Source organism: Cordyceps militaris, assembly GCF_000225605.1.
Source record: "Cordyceps militaris CM01 unplaced genomic scaffold CCM_S00003, whole genome shotgun sequence".
NCBI classification, from domain to species: Eukaryota; Fungi; Ascomycota; class Sordariomycetes; order Hypocreales; family Cordycipitaceae; genus Cordyceps; species Cordyceps militaris.
Window position 1 is genome coordinate 2,710,838 of NW_006271971.1, and position 22,876 is coordinate 2,733,713.

Consider the following 22,876-nt stretch of genomic DNA (forward strand, 5'->3'; position numbering starts at 1 on the left):
GCGGGCAACGAGGCGCGCTTCGTCAACGACTACCGCGGCGTCGGGCCGCCGCGCGCCAACGCCGAGTTCCGCCCGGCGTTTTGCGAGCGCTGGGGCGAGGTCTGCGTCGGCGTCTGGGTGCTGGGTGGAGGTCGTGGTGCGGAGGGCATCAGAAAGGGAGAGGAGATTCTGGTCAGTTATGGAAAGGGATTCTGGGAGGAGAGGAGGAGAGAGGGGGGGGGGTTGAGGAAGTCAACGAGGAGGGTTGACGAAGAAATGGGGAGTTGGCGGTGCAGAGGTTGTTTGTTGTAGTTCACATCGGAGGGCAGATCAGGGGGGAGATGATGTGTCAATGATTTGTTAAAACGCCTGATGTAGCTATAAATTCAAAACCTCAAATGATACGTTGCTTTTGCAAAATTGTTCCTGTGCTCCATGGCAAGCAAAATATCGTGAAAATGAAGAGCAAAAAAAGGCAGAGATGGCTCCAAGATGAAAAACAGAAGCTATTGGAGAGAATGATAAAATAACCAGAGGAGAAATCGAAGAGAAATCGAAGAGAGAAAATCGTGAAATCCATTCCAGATACTTGCCAGTTCCCAATACCCAGAGATACCTATTCGTCTCCTCCTTCGTCGCCACCGGCACCCCCCTCGTCATCCTCCTCAGCGTCGTCGCCGTTATCATTCTCCTCTTCATTCTCGATCTCTTCATCCGAGATCTCTTCCTCCTTCTTTTGTACCTCCTCGGAATCGGCGTTGTGCGCATCCCGCCCATCGTCCACGCCGTGCCTGCGCGATCTCGTTAGAGGGACACCACCCCCCGGCGCGTCGTCGTCGTCGTCGTCACTCGACTTTGCATTTTCCCAGTCTTGCGGAGGTGGCGGGCCCTGCGGGGTGGTGTCACGAGCCGCCGCCATGGCCGCTTGGTTCCGTCTCATCTCGTCTGGTCGACCCGAACTGGCCGCGCTTGGTGTCGCACTGTTGTCTTCGAGAAAGAGACTGCTCTCTTCACGTTGCTCACGGCCCGGGCTCGCGGGCTCGTCGGGGGGACTGAAGCGGTATGACATCTGTGATGGGCCCGGATCGGGGTCCCGCGCGAATGTCGCACCCTCGATGAGAAGCGACGGGCTTCCGCTGCGCCGTGGCTCCGAAGTGGCAGCGCGCGGCGGAGAGCTGAGAGAAGCGCCGCCGTCGGCGGCGTCCTCGTTGCCCTGCTCTCCGTCGGGAGTCGTATCATCGACCATGACATCGTCCTCGGCGTCGATTGCCGCCGGGGGGCGGGTTGCCGTGGACGCTGAACGGTTGGGGAGCACACAGTGACGTTTAGGACTGGGACCATGGTGCCCAGCATCGCCGTCGTCGTTGTCGTCGTCGTCGTCGTCGTCGTCGTCGTCACCATCGTCGTCTCCCCGTCCGTGACCGGGTCCGAAGGTGCCGCGGGTAGGGCCTTGGTTGTTGCCATTTGCGCCGCTGCGCTCGTTGAATGGCGTCGCACGTGGTCTGGCATCACCTGTTTCTGGCTTGATTCGGATTGCCTTGGCGACAGCCTCCATCTCCTCTTCCGTGGGCAGATATGCGATGGTCAGAGGCGCCAGGTTTCGGAACTTTGAAAGATGCTTCTCCACGACGGCCTTTGGCTTGCACATCTCATCGTTCATCTGCACCACAAACATGTGGTCTCGCACACACATGTTCATGTTGAGCGTCGTGAGATAAATGTCGTAGTCCCAGAACTGAACAGCGTGCAGGCCGCGGAGACACCGCAGCTGGTCGTGGCCTTGGATGGTGCGCATATCGCGGTGCAGCCGAAAGTTGGGCTGGTTGATGGTATGACGCTTGTCGAAGCGCACCTTGCCAAGGCACTCGTGCTTGCGGCGCATGTAGTCCGGATGGCTGGCGCGCAGGTAGATGCCGAGTGTCTTGAGACGCTTCGCCTGGGGCAGGCAGCCAAGGGGCTCGGTGCGGCGCGACACGTAGCGGCCCTTGCCGTTGATCTTGTAGCTGACATTCTGCGAGCCCGTCCACAGCAGCTGGATCCTCTGGATCCTCTGCAGCCAGGGGCCGATGGTCCGCGTGAAGCGGCCCAGCTCGCCGAGCGACGAGAAGCAGAACTCGTTGCAGCTGTAGAACAGGTTGCCGGCAATGTAGCGGAGCTGCTTGCTCACCTGGAGGAGAGCGATCACATCCTCCTCTGGTTTCTTTGCGCAAGTGAGGCTAAAGGGGCCGGTGCCGATCAGGAAGCGGTGCAGCAACCGCAGATTCTTTCCCTCTCTGTCCACTTCGGCGACCTCTCTGTCCACTTCGGCGCCCTCTCTGTCCACTTCGGCGCCCTGGCTGGGAGCTGGGGCGCAATGCGGGTCGAGACGCGAAACAAAGTGCACGAGCTCTGGAAAGACAACACTGTACTTGCATATCTGCACGAGTAGTGGTGTGGGAAGATCCAAAAGACCTCGGCCGGATCCGTGGGCCACCGGCGCTTCGGAGGAGACGGGCACTTTGGAGGAGACGGGCACTTTGAAGGAGGCGCGGGCCTTTGCTTCTAGTTCAGGGCCAGTTGGCGCTCTGAGTTTCAGCAGAGGATGTAGGTATTGCGGCGAGGAATTTTCCTCTCTGCAAGACAATGTGTAAATCTTCTGGTAATCGTCCCAGGCCTTGATTCTGTCCGAGTTCTGGGAAAACCATTTGGCCAGCTCGGCTCTCCAAGTCTACCCCGTGCCGTAGTTAGCTTTATCTCATGTTGGTGCAGTCTTTGCCCGGTGATGGCTGAGTTCACTTACTGTTTTGACTTTCCTAGGTTTTTTCAACCTCTTGCTCAATTGACCGAGCTCTGATTTCAGGTCGGTATTGTTTCTCCTTGCCAGTCGCAGAGCTGCTCTGAGTTGAACTATTAGCGTTCGCAATTTGTCATTGCGATGCCTGAGTCGTTGAATTCTCTGCTTTCTCCGATATGCTGCCTCTCTCCTATTTCGAAAGGGCGGTTCGCACGACTTGAAACAGTCTCCTGTAAAATCGACATCAGGCTGCGAATCGTCGCTGTCAGATCCACTCTCTGTGACCTCTCCGTCGTCCGAGGATCTCGATTCTGAGCCGTCATCACCAGATCCAGTTTGCATGTGGTTGGCATTGCCCTCGGGGTCGGACTCGTTTCCAGCCCGAGATTGGTCCTCTTGTGGTCCTTCAAACAGATCGTCAATCGTATTGTTCGGTGGGCCGTCATGGATATCAGCGCCATTCATGTGCTCAGAAGCATCATCTCGTATATCCATTCTGATCTCAGGAAGCCGCAGAAATCAAGCACAATTGAAAGTATGCCGCTCGGGGATTCTCAAACTCCTGGTAGATGTCAGATTAGTATGCCACAGGGATACAAGAGTCTGAAGCAGCGAGAGGAGAGCAGGAGAGGTGTGAGATGAGCGCGGATGAAATCCAAAGATTGAAGCAACACGATAGCATACACCCAAGGTCTGTGTTGGAATGCAATGGAGACGGCAGTGGAAGATGCAAGAGCGCAGTCAGACTGGATGTGCACATACCTGAAGTCGATAAATAGTGGTATCACGGGAATGCGAGGCGTGCTAAGGTGAAAGGCAAAGGCAGAGAGCCAACTGCCGAGATGGGGTTGTTGATGAAAGTGTGTGACGGCAAAGAAGAAGGAGAAGAAGGTGAAGAAGGATAGAGGAAAGGAGAGGAGAAAGAGAAGGAAAAGAAAGGTATGGTGGTGGTGGAAGAGGAGAGGGAGGAGGAGTATGAAGGAGGAAGATGGATGAAGAAGAGGAGGAGAAGAAGAAAAAGACGAGAGAGATCTGGTGGTGGTGGAAGAAGGGATTATGAAGAAAAGATAATGTATAAGAGAAGAGGAGAGGAATAGGAGGAAGAGAGAAAGAAGAGGTCTGTCTAGTGATGGTGGAGGAGGGAGGACCAAGTTGAAGAATGATGGAGAAAGAGTGTATTTATAGTGATATACGAGTCGGCCGAAGAGAGTGGAAAAAGAGAGGAAAGCCACGCTTTAATATTTACTCTTCTTCTTCTGCTTAGATGAATTCATAGCTTCTCATCCAAGTGTAAACGTGCGTGCACGCCGGCGTGCAGACAAACGGCGGCCGCTCCTTGCAGCCGACACCGCCAGATACTCAACGTAAACCACGGAGAGAAGCGTTTTTTTTTTTTTGAAACTATAACAACAAGTCATCATTATGCAGTTTATTTCTATACCAAGTGTGCCTCTGTGGAGAAAAAAAATATGTTTTCTTTGTACATTTTCTTCATGCTTCGCCATCTCCAAATTCAATTTTCACCAGCCCCTTCTGGTGGTGCCGCGAGGCTCATAGACGGCTCTCTCTGAGCCGGTGTTACTTCCTGTATTTACACTACCCCGTCCTTCCTCCAGGCTGCGACGACCCTGTGCATCCATCTCCGAGAGTGTAAACATGAGCGGTTCGTCGCCGACCGACTCATCATCACCACGGATGAGGCGGCTGCTAGAGCTACCCGCGTAGCTGCCTCGAGCTGCCTGCATGTGATGCGGCGGCGGTGTCTGTCCACGACCAGCGTTCATTCCGGTATACCGTTTGCGTTGAAACGGCGACGACGACTGCGCGACAGAGATCAAGCCGTCGGGGGGCGTTTCTTCTGTGGACCCACGAAGCATTGCTACCGATACACTCGCAGATCGAATCTCGGGCGCGGGTCGGAGACTGCTGGGCGGGCTTTCGCGAGCAGTAGACTCATTGTCCAGTTGCATTTGGCGGCCAAGAAGTGTGCTGAGAGTCGGCGCCTCTCTGTCCTCTGCTCCTAGGCTGACGCTTCGATTTGCAAAAGCCAGGTCCGTTTCCTCATCGTCAACTGCTGCTCTGGTTTGCTGCGCGACTGAGCTTGATCGTCTTTGGTGTGAACCCAGACGGGGTGACAACGGTATGTCAATGGCAGTAGTGCCCTCCTGAGTGATGGTGTTTTGGCGGCTTGTTTCCGGAATTGAAGGACCTCTGGGGCGTGTTGCTCGAGAAACTGCTCGAGAGCGCCCTTCCGAGTGATCGACTATCGAGTTTTCACTGAGACGAGAGGGAATGGCAGGCGTGTGTGGGGTATGTGGTGAGATAGGCTTGCCGGGCGACGATGAAGATGGCGACATTGATGCCGGCGCCACCATTCCAGGCACACTTGTGAGCTGCCGACTCGAGGAACTTGACGAGCGCTGCAGTTGCACAGACGAAGTCATAGAATCTCCCAAGGCGTTGTTTGACTCCCGCATTAGGTGAAACCTGGATAGCTGTGCAACAGTCTTATTCGTTGCTGAGTCCCGTTTCGTTGGCTCAAAACTCTTGAGTGTCTTTTTACTGTCCAGAACCTTTAAGAAGTCGGAGATATCATCTTCTTCAGCTGGCAACGACCCGGAACTGGCGTTGTCAGGCTCAGCCAACAGGCCGGACCCGGGTTGCGCCACCGAAGAAGCAAGGCTCTGTCTCCCACTACTGCCCTGCTCATCATCGGGTCCTCCTTTACTCGGTCCACTAATAGATGGGCGGTTACGGCGATGCGTAAAGCTGCTGCTGTAGCGATTGGAAGATGATGGACGTGGTGAGCCAACAACGGGGATATCTGTAGGCTGCGGAGGTCCGCCTCGCAAGGTCGCTGGCATGCCAGCTGTTAGTGACGTGCGTTGCCTAGGCTGCATCTGCGGGAAAGCCGAGGTCCGGCTTTGCAACGATGCGGGTGATTCTGGTTCGAGAGATCGAGGGACGGGGGAACCTGAAAGGGAACCAGCCTTGAATGGTTGAAACGAGATGGATGGTCTCCTGGCAGATCCATCAGGTCGGGTTGTATGGCGGCTAGACTGTCCCCGGTTTCCAATGGGCAATGAGTTGGGAGCACCCAGGTCGGACTGTTTCGGAAACGAGGCTGGCGGCGAGCTCGTGTCAGAACCAGGAACCTTGACAGATCTGAGCGCAGAGATAGGACTCGTTCCTAGAGCCCCATCGCCATGGAACGTTGAGAGACTTCCATATGTTTGATGAGCATCACTTATGCTAGGCCGTTTTCGATGATCTCGGAACGAGCCAACCTCGGGCTGTGCGACTCTTGGCGAGTCCACTCTTTGTGGTATTGAGGGCTTAAAGTAGTTTTCGTCAATGCCCATGAATCTAGAGCTCAACAGCGACTCTGCATCATCGATTCTGAAGCTGCATTCGTTTCTGTAGGTGACAGACGTGCTTAGACGACCAGCGGGAACGTCCAAGTCCCCAAACATGTATTCTGTAACTGGATCGGGCCTACCGTCGATGGGAGTCCTTAGAAGGTCTCGGGAGTTCCTGCTTGGACGCTGCATGAGTATCCTGCAACGGGGGGTAAGAGCCGCGACGCAGCCTTTTGCTCTTCCTTGGCTGGTGAATTTCCAGGCTGGTACAAGTCTTGTGGTAATAAAGAGGGATCTGAAGAAAACAATGGCCTTTTTGTAGATGGTTGGGAGGATGGGGCCAAAGTCGTCAGTTGGTAGGGAGTTGTTCGGTATCAACTCCACAGTCCAACGTTCTAGCACAACTTCTGTGTTGCGGTCGAATGTGTTGGGCGACGTGCTATCACTTGATCGGGACAACTGGAGCTGTTCCATGACATCCCAGCGTTTTCCATGCTCGTCTACAGTGATAAGACTTTGGCTTTCCTTGAGAGATGACGCGTCTAGATACACCTCGATGACCATTGGAGGTGGGAGGTTTTCCAGACTGCCACAAGTCTTCCAAGTCCTGAGCTCTTCTCGAAAGTCATCAATTTCGTCCGTCTCTATTTGATACTTTACCAAATGTCAGCAATGGTGAGAGATGGCGCAGAAACGAGGCAGTACATACCCATCTGTTCACCTTGGGTGCTCCGCTAGAATTCCGTATGGGCCGCAACTTCATTCTTGAGTCTAGAATTAATGCGGCAGCCTTGGTGTAAAAATTCTACCGAATTGTCAATAATGAAGTAGCAGGGTGGGTTTTGCATCATTCAACACACCTGCACTATTTGATCCAGCTTCTTGACAGAATCGCTGGGCAGGCTGGAAGCTGATGGGCCCTCGCTAGGTGCTGGAGCTGATGAAGGCTGGTTCACGGAGAGGGTAGACGCCGCCCGGGAACGAGCGCCGCCGATGCCAGCATCAGCGTTGGATACATTTCGAGAGGATGGAAGTTGTGGTGATGGTGCCGGGGACGAGGCCTTCCTCTGTGGTATCCTGGCTTGTTGGTGCATCGTGTAAGACAGAAGGCTTCGGGGACGGGGACTGGGAAGGGGAGGGGAGTGGCGTCGGGGGGCAATTAGGCGATAGAAGTGCGCTCTTCCATCGTCGTTGACTGACAGTCGGTAATGGTCTTGGATGGATGTGATATCAAGCCACTGTCGTTATGGGCGAAGCAGGTAGATGGACAAGGAGCCAGGCTAGTAGCTAGTCACCGGTGGTCGGACAGCAGCTGACACAAGGGTCGCTCAAGAGCGGTGCACAAGAAGACAGAACGTGGTGCGAGTACAGCCTCAGGACGGGGTGCGGCGAAGGGAGTAGTTTGTATAGGTATCGGAGATGGAAGGACGATGGTCGAGCTTGTCAAGTGGCTTTGGGTCTGGCGACGATGTGAGATGGGGGATGGGTCCGAGGACGGGTCATTCGTGGCGGCAGGTCTAGGGACCTCGTGATGCGGATCGGATAGAGAGATGGATAGCTTTCGTGATAGGCTGGCGTCGCAGGAGAGGGTTGGCGATAGGGAGAGGGGAGGAAGGAAGCTGCTAGGATAGGAATGAGGATGAAAAGACGGCAAAGCAGGCCAAGAAGAAGCTGAGGGAGGAGGAAGAGAGCGGTCGGTGGTTGATGGGAGAGGTGACTCGAACGACAGCGTCGATAACGCAATGGGCACAGGGCTACGGAGTACTAACTAAAGTCGTGGAGAAGAAGCGGGTGCTGGGGGCGCATCTGCTATCGCGGTACCTGCTGATTAGCGGGAGAATGGTAGATCAAGCAGGTATCGCTTGAGCAGGGCAACCTGTCAGTCAAGCGGCGCTAGGCGTGTCCTGGTGGCCCATGATGAGCCATGGCGCATGGCCAGGCGGGTGGATACCTACTACCCTAGGTACCTGGTTGGTGTACATCCATTAGTTAAGACAGCAGCCTGGGCGACGCATCACGGCAAGTATCCTGTACCCAATCGCAGCCTGCTGATACCTCTTTGGCGCCCGTTGAAGGCCCCACTAGTCAGGTCCCGATGCAGTATCTGGTACCCGCAATCGCTGGTCGCAGGCGCTGGCTGGGTGCTGGCCGGGACCGGGACATGCAGGTTGAATGAAAAGAAATACGGGGTTGGCTCTAGGCTGCCGGATCGTATCTAGGCACACTGTTTGGATTGTGCTACCTTGATGTCGAGAATTATATGTGCGTGCTGTTTGTTGCCTTTGAATGCTGGGGAGACGAGGCCAAGAGGCATTGGCCCTGACCAATCGACCAGACCATGCTTGTCTCGAGCGATTGTGGTCGCTGTGCTGCTGCAAGTTGCACCAACCTCATTCACGAATAGCTAGCCAACTCGTGAATGAATCAGTGAATGACTGCCACGTCCAAACATGAGCCGCCCAGGATGCTGCAGCTTCTGCCTAGCTGTCGTGTTACCGTTACCGTGGGTGGCCCCGTCTTGGGATGGAGAGTGTGCCACCACCAGCTAGTTATCCAAAGAGAGCCTTCTCGTCTTGTCTGTGCCACGTATTGCAGAACAGCTGTCAGGCCACAGGTGCAGAGCGATCTGCAATTCGGCAATTTCATGTCTGTGCAGCCAGTCGGTTGTCAGTTTGTTGAACTAGCTGTGGTTGGTGACTCTGGGTACCGTACCTATGGAATGAGACGGTGAGACGGTCACTATGCAGTTTTCTCCCGTTTTGATATAAAACCGTCAAGCTTTGGCCGATGATTTATTCTGCATATTTCAAATGAAATTGTGGCGGTGTCTACCCAAACACAACATCTGAGGAGCCCAGCCAGTTGAACGTTTCGCACCACTCGGCATCCATAACTTTGTGCATTCTTGTCCAAGAAGCACAGTGTTATCAGACACGGATTATAGTTCTGGATGACAGTGAGCCTCGCTTCTGTGTGCCGCGCGGCCCTGTAGGGCTGTGAAGGCGCCTCTTGGCTCGCCTTGATAATTTACTTATTCCAGGTGGCTGCAGAGCCTGTGCTGTGATAGATATAGCGGCCGAGGACGCTAGAGAGGCGGCTCAGGCCTCCCACCGGCTCCAACTAGAGCTACGAGGAAGCAAACCAAATCATTCGGGCTATTCTTTGAATGATCAAACACAATTTTTATGTTTTTACTTGGTTTTTGCTTGGAGTTTTTTGATAAGGCCTGTCTGTCTTTTACAGCGTTTGACTTGCCGCTTTCCTTGTTGCTGGCGATTCTGTCACGCGCCTACTTGAGTAGGTAGGTACCTACAGGTAGGTACGTACCTAGGTACAGGGAGATGGTCAAGAAAAAGACAGCGCTCCAAGGACCATGTATTTTGTCCTGTATAAGGCACTCTATACACGTAACTTAGGTATACGAATTTTCTCGAATTTTTATTTTTTCTTTAGCAGCCAACTGTCACTGTTGCTGGACTCTCAGACCAACCCTCAACAGGTCTGTCAACCTGCCCGGCTAGGCGCTTCCCCACTCGACCCAGAGGGCCACAGCCCAGCTTTCGCGTCCTGATGACGAACTTGCTCCAGTCCGCCTGCTGCTGGGCCGTGGCTGACGTCCACCCACTGCCCACCAAGCTCGCCACTGCACCTCCTCCATTCACCGTGACGGGCTCTGCATCGACTCGACCCATCTGTAGCATCCTCAACACCAGCTTCCAATAAAAAATCTACTCCAGAATACCCCAAAGTGCCTTTCGCCTGCCGCCCGACCACCACCTTCACCGACTCTCGCCCACCTGCCTCTCGACCCAAGCACCGCAGCCATGTTTCGAGCCGCGGCCGTCGGTCCTTTTGACGATGCTGTTGGTAAGTCGTGTGACAACCCGCACTGCACATGCCCGCCATATCCATGCTAAAATGTTATCAGCCAAGGCGACGGACGAGAACCTCACCTCGGAGGATTGGGGCGCCATCATGGAGGTATGCGACAAGGCCACCGGCGACCAAACAGGCCCGAAGGAAGCTGTCCAGAGCATGATTAAGCGTCTCGCGCATCGCAATGCCAATGTGCAACTATATACACTCGAGGTAGCTAACCCCGAGCATCTTTCTTTGCTGCACATGCTAAAGATGATCTAGCTTGCACACGCGCTCTGCCAAAACTGCGGAAAGCCCATGCACCGCGAGGTTTCCAGCCGTGCCTTTACCGACGCCCTTCTCAAGCTCGCCAACGACCGAAACACACATCAACAAGTCAAAGGAAAGATCTTGGAGAAGATGAAGGACTGGAGCGAAATGTTTAGCAAGGATGCCGAGCTTGGCATCATGTACGACGCCTACTACCGACTCAAGCAAACCAACCCCACGTTGCAAGCCCCCAGCGCGCCGCAAAAACAGGGTCTCACTGCGTCAGACAGGCAAAAGGAGGACGATGAGCTGCAGATGGCACTAAAGCTGAGTTTGCAAGAAGATGATCGCAAAAAGGCCGTTGCATCCGCGAGCTCTGCCCAACCTGGCTCTTCTGGCAACGACGAGGCTGCACCAGCTCCACCAGTGCCCGCTGGTACCACGGCCGCCACCGTTAGCCGAGTGCGCGCCTTGTTCGACTTTGCGCCTTCCGAACCGGGTGAGCTGGAGTTTAAAAAGGGCGACGTTATAGCTGTGCTCGAAAGTGTATACAAGGACTGGTGGCGCGGCTCTCTCAAGGGCAATACTGGTATCTTCCCCCTCAACTATGTCGAGAAGCTCACGGATCCCACCCCCGATGAGTTACAGAGAGAAGCACAGATGGAAGCCGAGGTCTTTGCAGAAATCAAGAATGTGGAGAAGCTTTTGACTTTGCTAAGCGCCTCTAACACGGGTCCTCGGGAGGAAGACAACGAGGAGATCTCTGTGAGAACATCAACCCAGCAAGTCAGGAATGCTCTCATATGCTAACATTTAATAGAAGCTCTATCACCAAACCTTGGCAATTCGCCCAAAGCTTATCAAGCTAATCGAGAAGTATTCCCAGAAGAAAGGTACGCCAAGCTCTTGACTGCAGCAGCTTTTATATGCTAACACTCTCCAGACGATTTTACGCAGCTCAATGAAAAGTTCATCAAGGCACGCCGCGACTACGAGTCCCTCCTCGAGTCCTCCATGGCGCACCCCCCTCAGCACAACTACCAGCAATACGCCATGAGGCCCGGCTCAGGCTACCCTCAGGCCGGAGGCTATCCCAGCCAGCCACCCCCGTCGCAGGAGCCCAATCAATACTACAACTCCGCGCCCCCGGCTGGCCCAGACCACGGCTACCATACATCCTCTCCTGGTCCCAGCTTCCCACCTGGTGGCCAACCGAGCGGCGCCCCCTTTTATGTAGGCGGAGCCGAGGTGCCGTCCCAGACCGGGAACCAGCCGTCCACTCCCCAGCAGTACCCCCCTCGCGACCCGACCCCGCGAATCCCCTCCTCCTCGCAACCGCCCGTGCCCAACAACAGCACATCACCTCCACCTCAGGGCCAAAGCTACACACCCTACTCCCCCCAGCCTCAGCAACTGTACCACCCGCCGCCCCAGCAGACCCAGCAGCCGCCACCTCTTCAGCCCGTGCAGCGGCCCCAGAGCACCTACGGTGCGCAGGAGCTCGCCACCTCGGTCTACGACTCTCCCATTGCACCGCACAACCCGAACAGCTTCTACCCCCAGGACGAAGCCGCCGCCTTGCCGCCCGCACATCAGCAGCAGGCACCCTCGCAGCCTCACTACCAGAGCTACGCGCCGCCTGACCAGGCCCCGCCCCCTGTGCCAGCCGGCCAGCCTCCGCAGGTCCCTGGCGGCGGTGCTCCGGCCAGTACTACCCCTCAGTATAAGCCATATGTCCCGCCCGGAGCCTCCGCTCCCGATGGTCCCAGCGCACCCAGCCCCAACGACTATTACCGCCAACCTGGTGGCTATTGAGCTGACCAGACTGACGGGAGAAGAAAGTCGATCCGTGGTTGCTTGGACCACGCGTGACAAAAACCCCAGTTTGTATGGGTTGTGTGGTTATTGGCTTACTTGGCAAGCAAGATAGTGCGATATGGGAAGTATACAGGACAAGAAAGAATCGGTAGCAGCATACTTTACGACTAGCTAGCTAGCGACACGTTTTGTTTGAAATCTGGATTATTTAATGATATCATTTCGGTTACCACGGAACTCGCTACTCTTTGTGTTGTGAATCGTTCATAAATCTCTAGAATTAAAGTAGGAGTGTCCGGTATCGCTGCAACCAAATCATAAAACAGTACTCCTTCTGCTTGAACCACAGGAACATTACAGGACAAAGTTACCACCGTCGTCCGTAGACAGAGCTCTCCTCGCGCCGCGGCGGCGACTTCTTGCCGTTGCCGCTGCCGCTTACAAAGCGTGAGGCGGCGCCAATCTGCTCGCGGAGGCCCTTGGAGCCCGTACCGTTGCTGAAATGACCGTCGGGCTTGAACATGGCAAGGATTTCGCCGAGGCCAAGCTTGAGCGCGCCCTTTTTGGCGCCGGTGTCAATGGCCTGCTCGGCGAGCAGCCGCTTTTTCTCTTGCAGGTCAAGGATTCGCTCCTCGACCGTGTTGGCGACGGTGAGCTTGTAGACGACCACGTCGACGGTCTGGTTGAGGCGATGGACGCGGTCAATGGCTTGCTCCTCGACAAACTGTGATTTTTCCGTGGTAAGTAAGGGCAGAAGGTTCACTGAGACATTCGTGTGGACGGAAGGGGGGGGGGGACATACGGGGTTCCAAAAAGGCTCGACAATGACGACACGGGTGGCAGCCGTGAGGTTGAGACCCAGACTACCGCACTTGAGACTGCACAAGAGCACGCGGCAGTTTTTGTCCTCGCGGAGTCGGCGCAAGCTCTCTTCGCGCTCGTCGTTACGCATGCTGCCGTCGTAGCGCGTAAACTTGAAGCCGTCTTTGCGGACAAAGGGCTCAATCAGGTCCAGCATGGACGTAAATTGCGAAAAGACAATGAATTTATGCTCGTGGGCCTCGGCGTGCAGGATACGACTGAGCTCGCGAATCTTGGCAGACGCTGCAATCTGGCTCGTGCCGGGCGCCGGGCGCCCATCGTCGTCGTCAGAATATAGTTCCGACTCGTCAATGGCAGACATAGAGCTCGACGATTCATCGTCAGAGCTGCCATCGTCGTTGTCGTCGCTCTCGGTGACAGAGGCCTGCGATGCTGCAGATGGCTTGTCTTCCAACGTCTGTGACCCAAGCTGTCTGGCTAAGGCGTCTATCGACAAAAGAGAAGCATTCGAGTCCTGTGCATGCTTTTGATCGTTCTCGTCATCGATGACAAAGCTGCTCAGGTTGCTCTGATCCTCATCTTCCGACTCCTCTTCGTCCGATCGAAGCCACTCGGTAGGCCCGGCAGCATTCTCGTCTTCTTCACCTCCAGCTTTGCCAAGATTTACAGGGCCTCTTTCACCGTCCGCAACAAGCCAGCTACCTTCCGCACTGTCTTCGTCATCGCTGTCAATAATAGCATTGCGGTTGCGTGGACGTCGGGTTGCCTGGCTGGCTGTTGGCTGCTGCTTTTGCTCAGGTTGGCGTTGCTTGTTGGACTTGGACTTGGACTTCTTGACCTTCGTCGCCTTCTTCTTTTTCTTGCTGCTCTTTTCAAATTCCTTGAACTCGGCCATGTCTTCCTTGCAAGACGAGCAAGTACCGAGCCCTTGTGTAGCATCGGCTTTGGAAAGCTCCATGGAGCAGATATCGCATTTCTTGGATTCTATCCCCATTCCAGAAAAGAGATCTGCAATGGAATCTATCTCAGTCTCTTGGGACTTTTGATTTTGACTCTGGCTCTGGCTGCTGTCAGTAGTCATCGCATCCCGATCCTTCTCAATCTTGCCCTCAACAAGTTTCGGGTGGTTACAGGCCTGTCTCAGACGCAGCAGCAGTGTAAAGGCATTCAGGTAGCTGAGCCCCTCTTGCATGATGCGCTTCATACTCTCGCCAGTTCGATCCTCTAGGCGATCATAGAAGTGGCGTTCCGCAACAGAAAGCTCAGCGGAGACAGTGATGACCTTTCGTTCGGTGTGCTTGAAGCCAGGACCAGGATCATCACCCTCGCTCTCGCCCTCGGCAAGCTTGCCTCCAGGCTTCAATGCTCCTTCCTCCTTCAAAATATCTTTTGTGCGTCGCTTCATGAAGCACTGGAGAACGCTGTGTAAACGTCCAATAGCAATATGTCCCTTGCCATTCTTCAACGGTTGATCAATATGCTCTCTCCACTGGCGCAGTTCGTCATATGGTTTGATCCGCAAGAATCTAATAAGTGACTGCAGTTCGTCGAGATTGTTTTGCATCGGTGTACCAGTCAAACACCAGCGATATTCAGATCGCAAGGCATAGCAAGCCTTTGTTGCCTTGGCGTTGCGATTCTTGATGGTGTGAGCTTCATCTAGAACAATGCGCCACCACGTTGGGCCGAAGCAGCCAGTCTTCTTGCCATCTTCAGCCTCTGACGAGCCGGCATGATCTGATACCAAAATCTGATACGTCGTAATAACAACGTTGTATTTCATGAAATCCTTGAAGTTCTTGGTTCGTTGTGGGCCATGGTGGACATAAACTTTTAATCCGGTGGCCTTTTCCACCTTGTCATTAATCTCGTGTTCCCATTGTCGGATGAGAGCTAACGGAGCGACGACCAGAGTAGTTTTTTCTGTCTTTTCGTATTGGGGCTTCCAGTTTTCTGAGCCCTTTTCCGGTTTGAGGTTTGAAAGAATCACAGCCACGGTCTGAAGAGTTTTACCGAGACCCATGTCATCCGCAAGAAGCCCTCCTTTGGGAACGGTGCCTCGCTTCACAGGGCCGAGTTCCCGACCAACCATCCATTCGACACCCTCAACTTGATGAGGCAATAGGCGGACCTTCAGACCGTTTATCCTGCCATCTTTGCTTATACGCTGTTTGACTTGTCTCTTGGGCTTTTCTGTCGTCTTCTCCTCCTCCGAGGTAATCGCAGGTGGCTCTGACTGCTCCTCCTCTTCAACTTCATCGTCCACACCACCTTCGAGCAGCGCCTTCAGATCTGCACTGGCCTTTGCAGGGTCGGTATAGAATATTTCCTCGCCAAGCTTGCCGAGAGCGGGCTTTTCTACCTGATTTGAGTTGAAGACGGGCAGAGGAGGGGGTTTGCGATCGGCGTAGGCGCGGGGCTTTGGGGCATTGATTTTGGTGTTGCTAATATGGTGTTCTGGTCGGGTTGTCTGACGAATAAAGACATCGGCCTTCTGCTTGCGAGACGATACCAGCTTCGTTGGATGCCCAAATCCTGGTACTTTTGTCGTTTCTGGAAACGGGGGTGTTGAGCCTTGGGGGACGCTGGTTTTAAGTGAGGACCATCCGTTGACGATGGCACTAATATCGTCGTCGTCGTCCGTAGATTTCGCCTTGGAGGGCCCAGCACTTCCCCCTGCCGCAAGGCGGCTGGCCAGAGACTGCAAGGGTGGTGCTCGTTCGTTGACCATTGTGCCGTGTATTTCGTGGAGTGCTGAGTCTTTGGTCTTGTTGTGCTTCTTGGACCACTTGGGGAAGTCTGGGAGCTCTGAGGAATTGATATTGCTGGCTGGCTTAAATGCGAAGCCTGCACCGGGTTTATATCGCTCGTTCTGGTTCATGAGATGGATAGAAATTGTAAGGAGTGCAATATTGAACGTTGCATGCACATAAAATCAGGTCCCTCTTGCACAAGTTTGTTTGAAGGAAATGACATAATTGCCCCAGCAACTAGGGTGGGCGTTAGCGCGGCATTGTAGGCGTGAGACACTGTGCTGAGCCTAACAGTTGGTACCCCGCAACACAGTGCGAACGCGACATCGCTAAACAGCGGGCATGAGAAGTAAATCGGGTCTTCAAGTGTTCAAGCGGAGAGGAAAATACAAGAAATACAAAGAAGAGTAGAATCCCTTATACTGTAAGAAGTGGCGATAGAGGTCCAGAAGAATTGGGAGACAACCCCTTATCAGGCAGGAAAAGAAGGCAGCCGGAGAAGAGGACATACCTACCTCATTATCGTAGCTCGGTTTGCTTGCCTATTCCAGCAAGTTGAGATACTGGTATTTGCAGTCTTCTCCCTCAATTCTGAGTTTCCTGAGTTTGGTAGTTTTTGTTGTCCTTTTTGAATTAAAGCCTGAAGTCTTGTTTTATCTACTCCGACTCTCCATCATCATGGGAGTTTGCCTTGAGATTCATTTGAGTTCAAGGACACAGGCATTCGCCAAGGACCTACAAAGCCCCCCTCAACGTCCCAGCGACCTTCGACGCGACCTCATCATTATCCATTCTCCATTCTATATTCCATTCACATTCGCAGTTGTTTGATCGGCCAAGATGCGACAACATTTAACCGTAGACCAGCTTGAACACATCATTGAACACAAAGTACTGTCCGCTAGCCTGGTCACGGGCGAGCTGGAAAGCCTGGGTGTAGTTCATGGGGCGCTGCTCCTCATCGACCTATAGTAGAAGCTATGTTAGTATTTATGCAACGTGTGGCACATGCGTCGCAACGTTTGAATGGCTTACAAGAAGTTGGCCGGTGACGAGAATGACGACACCGCCCTCGACCATGCTAGGCTGAGCATCGAGGGTAGACACCTGGTGCTTGACCTTCTCGAAGGGAAGAGACTGTTTCGCGGGTATTAGAGCGGGATGGCAGAGAGAGCCTATCGCGGGGTATGGCATACCGTGAGCTTCGCAACGATGGCGTCGACACCGAGAGCGGAAGTGGACTCGAAAGTCAGCATAGACTGCTCGCGCTGAGTTTCCGGGAAGAGTAAACGTTAGCACCCAAAACGCTCAATCCCCAGCATCGTCATCTCGTGCTAGGAGGGGGGGTCAGCGGGCTGAACTCACGTAGAGAGCAGAAAGTGCCTTGCGGTCAGTGTCGAACTGTTGGTAGTAGAATTCAATGAATTGCTCTGTTGAGAGTATTTTGTTAGGTGACGTGTCGGCTCGGGGCCCGGGATCAGTGTTGCGAGCACATACTGGCAACGGTCTCGAAATCTACAACCATTTTCCCTTGGTTAGCCACACTGCGAATTTATTGCGTTTGTCAGGGTTGTCAACCCCTCCCGAGGAGGGGCAGAGCTGGAGCGCATACCTCCGGACATCTTGACGGTGTTTGCGGTGCAAAAACGGCAAAGGAATGGGGTTTGATGTGGTTTGAGAGGAACGAGAAAGGTTGCAAATCGACTCGAGATGTGAAAGAGAGGGAGAGCAAGAGGGCTCGGCAGCTTTAAGACTAGTTCAGTCGGGTTGTCGCAATAACTAGCGGGTGCCCAAAACAACGGCTGGTGATGTGGATGGTGGGGGTTGGCCGCCTGGGAAGAGATGAGGGGCTGCACAGTGCACAGGTCAGCATAATTACACTATTCGGGGTGGCGTAGGCCGCCAAAGAGAAAGCCAGTCAAACACGTCTGTGATTGTGTGTGTGTTTTTTTTTTTTTACAGCAGGAGCCCAGCCGGGTTCCTGTTGCAGGCGTGAGGCAGGTCAGCCTGCGCGACATTGGGCGCTGCCCCTGCTGATAATACAGTGCCCGCAGGGTGCCTGGTGAGCCACAACAAGACCCGCCACGGGCACCAAATTTTCTGTAATCTGTACCCCCGCGCCCAAGTACCACCCAACCAAATGATTGGAGCTCCCTTAAGCGGGATATGCAATTGTCGGGGAGCCGGCATCTCTTCGTACAAAAAAAAAATTGACCGCTAACGAAAGTTGCTTCAACTCGCTTCTTCACACGGGTTTCCGCCCGTACTTTTTGATCCCCCAATTGAGCTCAAGACCGGCCAGAGCTGATGATGCAGTCATCAATCACACCTCCGAGGTATTCATTACGTATCTACAGCCCTGGCTTGGTCTCATAGTGACGCTCTTGATCGATCGACTTTGGTAGGCCCTTCTCTGCTTCATTACGGCGCCCATTTCCCCCACGACTCCCATCTCTTTCATGATGACAAAAATTTTCCATTAAGAACGGCCAACTGAATTTCCATGTTGATCACTCAATTATACACTGTCTGACTTGAAAACACATCCGCCTTTGCTATCGCTTCATTTTCGTATGTATGGGCGCAGAAGCTAACATTCTTCTAAAGACACAATCGAATCGACTATGCAAACAACTCGACTCCCTCATCATTAATCAGACTTGGTAAACTGGACGATGCCATCACTTAGGCCACCACTGGCAGTCTGAGTGTCCAGGTCGAGTGCGACTGGGTTTCCATCCACACCGGCCACGAATTTTGCTTTGAGGTACTCATTTTGGTAGCTGCTGTTGCCCAGCATCGTGGCGTAGACCAGCCAGTAGTCGCCCGTCATGTGCTCCAAGATCAATGTGTGCCTGAAGGATGTGTCCGGTCGCGGCCCAATGAGCACAGTCTTGTTGCGACCCTCAAAATCGTCCGCCACTGTAAATGTAACTTCGCCCCAACCCTCGTTCTTGTAGTGCCCGACGAGCTGTCCGGCGTCAAACGATCCCAGCTGCGGCGTGTCGGGCAGGTCAGGGAACAGCGTATTAACGGCCTCTTCCCTCGTCGGTATGCTGTCCCGGATCTTTCTCGATCTACATGAATTTCCAGCATTAGTAAGGCGCCAAAGCAAACAGTATAAGCAGACCTACTTCGCTCGGATATCAATCCTCTTCTTGGCCGGAATGTTCAACTTGTCCTCAATCAGGCGGTACACGACATCGAGCTCCGCAAAGTTGGACGACACGGCCGTATTGCCAAACGCAACGACGCCAAACTTGATGTCGGGCAGCCAAAACACCTCGGCCCCGTACGCGTGCATACCTCCCGAGTGCTGGAACAGCGTGTGGCCGTGCATGGTCTCGCGGCTCCAGCCGAGGCCGTACGTCGAGACGCCCATGCCGGCGTCGCCGTCGTCCACCGAGACAAACACGCGCGGCGTGCGGATGTCCGCGTGCGTCGCCGGCGACAGCGGCGCGCTCTCGTGCAGCAGACAGCGGACCCATTTCGCATAGTCCTTGACGTTGGAGATGACGGCGCCGGCCGCGCCCACGTCCGTCACCGACATGTAGTCGACCGGCGTGTAGTTGCCGGCGCGCTCATCCCACGCGTAGCCGCCCGCAAAGTGCTCGTCGGCGTGCAGCGCCGCGGCCGTGTCAAAGTACGTCGCCGTCATGCCCAGCGGGCCCCAGAGGTGCGTCCGCAGCGCCTCGCCGAGCCACACGCCCGTCACCGTCTCGAGCACGTGCCCGAGCGTCGTGTACATGAGGTTGCAGTACGAGTAGCGGACGCGCGGCTCGGCCGTCATGGCCAGATGGCGCAGGCTGCGCGCCACGTCGCGCGGGGCCACCGGCCGCCCGTCGCGCACCCGGTGCATCGCCAGGTCGTGCCGGCCCATGCCCGTCCGGTGGCTCGCCGCGTCGTTGAGCGTGACGTGCGCCGTCGCCCACTCGTCGGTCAGTACAAAGTCGTCCCGCACAAGCGACGTGATGGGCGTCTCCCAGCCCAGCGCGCCAAACTGGCTGTGGTTGCCCGAGTGGATGAGGTGCGAGAGCAGCGCCGCGGTCTGCGCCTTGGACGTCGACGCCCCGTACCACAGAGTGTCGGCCGTGGCGCGCACGTCGGGGAGCGTGGCGTAGCCGTAGCCCTGGTGGGAGGGGAAGCAGTGGTTAGAATCGAAGAAATCGTGAGAGAGAGCAGGGCCCGTGGCCGCTCACCTCGGTGTAGATGTGGTCGCCGTCTATGACACCGACCGCCATGCCCGGAACATGCCACACGTCCAGCGACTCTTGAACGAATTTTGCCAAATCACCATTCAGAGGATTTGATGCGCCTCCATGTTTCTGGAGAACTGGCTTCTGGCTATCGCTACTGTGAGCCGCGTGAGCGCCAACAACAGCCAGCGCCACGGCTGTGTTTCGCAATGACGGCATTTTCAACTTGAGGACGCCCAATTCGGAAGCAGGCAGCGTCTCCGTGTCGGCTTTTTGATGTAGCTGCTTGTGAAGGGCTTTCAGTCATCGATTGATCAACAACAAACAGAGCTGATTCAGAAGAGGAAAAGAGTTTAGTGACTCGTCAACGGGTAGTATTATTAACTAAATGGGAGCTAACTATCCGTAGCGGGGAGAGACATCAACGGCCCCGGCTGGATGAGGTACCCGGCCTTCTCAATTTATCCAGAAGCAATGCGCACGAGTCTATCTAGAGCAGTCAAGAGTGAATCGCTTACATTTGAATTTGGTGTTACGCAATCACACCGTAGTACAATTGCCACGTCGGGTATGCATAGGGCAAACGCAGGCCATAGCCCCTCACTTGTGACATAGCTAGAATCAACACACATCGTATATCCAATTTGCGTGGAATTACTGTCCGTCGTATAGAAGCTAAGTACTCCGTACGCTCATCCAGTCTCATTCCACCACCAAGCCCTGACAGCACTCCAGCAAGTACCAACACAACCAACAAAGGAAATTTTTCCGGGCGAGCAGAAGCAGTCCACGCCTCGCTCCAGCCACGTATACAGCTATCCGTCTCATATGCATTATTCCTCATGGTCCATAGAAAAGGTGAGTTCTAGGCTATGTAGCATTAGCAATGCTACATGGTGCTAACATGTCTGGGCTCATGTCCAAAAACAACAAATGCCACCGGTTTAATCCTATCGATGCAGTCCCGGCGTGTAGCCGGGGAGTCGCTCTGGGTATGCAACGCTCATTGCAGAAAAATAGGCATCCATCTCGTTGACTAAAATGCAGCGCCAAGTCTTGTATGTGGGCTACAATTCTTCCTCTTCTTTTACTTCCGGCAACTTTAGTTTCGGCTCGGCCGGGATAGCACTCGGTGCCGACGTCGACATAACGGAACCAAGAGCAGCACTGAGACTCTGCGTACTTGAATACTTGTCGTCTCCGACAGCGGCCTGATCAACGCTTGCTCGCGCCTTCTTAAGGGGGCTTCCTACAGTTGCTTCGGCCGAGATGCTTTCGATCGCATGAGCGCTTGTGGACGGCATGGGGATCGCTTGGACAGAGCTGGAGCCCAATTCACCGGGCGTGTCGTTACTTGCTCCGAGCTGCGGAGTGCTCGGCGTTGTCGAAGCTGCGTCTGGGTCGGCCGAGTGTGCTCTCTTAAGCTAATTTCAAAGTTAACATCAAGTAGCGCTGGAAAATGAGAAACTGATTGACAACTTACGTGGATTCGATTCACTCCGTCGGCCAGTTCACCTTGAGATTTGGCATCTTCGGGCGCCAGCTTGCGATCCACATCCTTGTCGTCTCCCGGATCCATATTGACTATGCCATCACTTTCGTCATCGTCGTCGCTATCATCAGCAATGTTCCCGTTGCTCTTCTTCCGGGCCTTGCGACGTCTGGAAGCTTCAGTGGCCTGGTCACGGAAAGCCGAGAAGCCCACGGTTCCTCCGGCCTTCAACGGGCCAAGACTAGAGAAATCTAGCTGACCAGACCGCCGTTTAGCAGATCCGGCGGGCGCATGTGTCTTTGATGATTGCTGCAAGACACCGATCTTTTGTAATTGACCTAGGATATATATTAATCATCAGCACGTATGGTGTCGAATTGATGTTCAACTCACGATCACCGCGGTAAAAGAATGTGAAAACCGCAAAAGGTTTGTCTGGGCCATCGATGCCGGTTACTGTCTGGGTGCTTATCGTCTTTGGATCCAAGGTCTTTGGCTTGGCAAAGCTGGTGGTGTGCTCAACGTCGGCATCTATGCCGCTCTTTTCGTTGTTTCCCTCCTCGTCACCATCATGTGCGTCAAACTGAGGCGAGTACTCTCCTTTCTTGATCTCTCCCGAAGCAAGGACTCGGAACATGGCGACTTTGATTTGACCGGTTGCCTCGGGTGGCTCGTCATCATCCGAGGATGAGCCTGAGTAGTCGTAGACTGCTTCAATGGGGGACCCATCCTCTGCGCCATATCTGAGAGTACCTCGCTTCTTGTTCAGAGAGTCTTGCTCATCGAGGGAGATGCTCTGGCGTTGCTGGCGGCGTTGAAACTTTAGTCGGCGCTTCTCGAGCTTCTCCGCAGCATCGTGGCCCTGGAGATCGAGACCGTTAAGCCATCTCTCAAGGCCGACCTCGCGGAAGAGGAACTCGCGCTCGGCAAGACCGCCGCCCTCGGATTCTGGCACTTGGACCCATCTGCTGTTCACCCAGGTCTCCTCACCAGGGCGTAGAAGTGTGGCGACCTCTTCCTTGTTACGTCCGTCAAAGTAAATGTATGCGGCAATCGTTTCGTTTTCGGAGTTGGTCATGGGGATGTAAGGGCTGACGAGGCCCATGAATTTACCACGTTCGCCATGGGAGCCGGGATGAAGACCACCGACGAACTGAGGCTTGGGGTAGGGATTGGTTTCAGTGGGCTTGGGGGCAGAATAGGGAATCGGCAAGCCAGAGGTGAGGAGGGTTATAGATATGGCAAACTTGGCGGGTTCAGGTTTGGTGGGATCCTGGCCTATCGAGGGCTGCGGAACGGGTATGTAGGTGCTGATGCGTGACAACCTGGACTGCTTCTGCATGCCATGTTCCGGCAGCGGGGCTCCATTGGCGTGGACGCTCACCGCAATGCCCTTGAAGCAGGGCATCTTGGCGCGGTAGGTATGGCCAGAGTGTGCGTATCAATAGTTGTATGGGAGGCCAAGATTGCCCGGGCTCGTGTGCAGGGTTGCGAATTTCGAGAGAAGCGAAGCGAGGGGGTTGGTGCCAGTTTATCGTCGTGGTGGTCGTGGTTGG

At 54.5% G+C, this 22,876-nt stretch overlaps 6 protein-coding genes across 6 annotated transcripts; 1 reads left to right on the forward strand and 5 right to left on the reverse strand.

The window, feature by feature from the left end:
* Nucleotides 1–595: 595 nt before the first annotated feature.
* On the reverse strand, nt 596–3,247 carry CCM_04482 (uncharacterized protein; the record flags this gene model as incomplete). The annotated part of the gene is made up of 2 exons (XM_006669630.1): nt 596–2,686; nt 2,759–3,247. The coding sequence occupies 2 exons, from the start codon at nt 3,245–3,247 to the stop codon at nt 596–598; spliced, it is 2,580 nt and encodes an 859-aa protein (XP_006669693.1).
* Nucleotides 3,248–4,272: 1,025 nt separating this feature from the next.
* CCM_04483 (autophagy protein Atg13, putative) lies at nt 4,273–7,205 on the reverse strand (the record flags this gene model as incomplete). The annotated part of the gene is made up of 3 exons (XM_006669631.1): nt 4,273–6,765; nt 6,821–6,916; nt 6,972–7,205. 3 exons carry the CDS (start codon nt 7,203–7,205, stop codon nt 4,273–4,275), a joined length of 2,823 nt encoding a protein of 940 aa, XP_006669694.1.
* Nucleotides 7,206–9,935: 2,730 nt separating this feature from the next.
* CCM_04484 (SH3 domain protein) lies at nt 9,936–12,054 on the forward strand (the record flags this gene model as incomplete). The annotated part of the gene is made up of 5 exons (XM_006669632.1): nt 9,936–9,978; nt 10,040–10,200; nt 10,252–11,004; nt 11,060–11,132; nt 11,183–12,054. 5 exons carry the CDS (start codon nt 9,936–9,938, stop codon nt 12,052–12,054), a joined length of 1,902 nt encoding a protein of 633 aa, XP_006669695.1.
* A 370-nt stretch (nt 12,055–12,424) lies between these two features.
* On the reverse strand, nt 12,425–15,760 carry CCM_04485 (SNF2 family helicase/ATPase; the record flags this gene model as incomplete). The annotated part of the gene is made up of 1 exon (XM_006669633.1): nt 12,425–15,760. The coding sequence occupies one exon, from the start codon at nt 15,758–15,760 to the stop codon at nt 12,425–12,427; it is 3,336 nt and encodes a 1,111-aa protein (XP_006669696.1).
* A 724-nt stretch (nt 15,761–16,484) lies between these two features.
* CCM_04486 (nuclear transport factor 2) lies at nt 16,485–17,254 on the reverse strand (the record flags this gene model as incomplete). The annotated part of the gene is made up of 5 exons (XM_006669634.1): nt 16,485–16,598; nt 16,668–16,769; nt 16,829–16,900; nt 16,998–17,128; nt 17,245–17,254. 5 exons carry the CDS (start codon nt 17,252–17,254, stop codon nt 16,485–16,487), a joined length of 429 nt encoding a protein of 142 aa, XP_006669697.1.
* Nucleotides 17,255–18,282: 1,028 nt separating this feature from the next.
* CCM_04487 (Beta-lactamase-type transpeptidase fold domain containing protein) lies at nt 18,283–22,728 on the reverse strand (the record flags this gene model as incomplete). The annotated part of the gene is made up of 6 exons (XM_006669635.1): nt 18,283–18,709; nt 18,767–19,761; nt 19,832–20,124; nt 21,012–21,252; nt 21,312–21,658; nt 21,714–22,728. 6 exons carry the CDS (start codon nt 22,726–22,728, stop codon nt 18,283–18,285), a joined length of 3,318 nt encoding a protein of 1,105 aa, XP_006669698.1.
* Nucleotides 22,729–22,876: the final 148 nt, after the last annotated feature.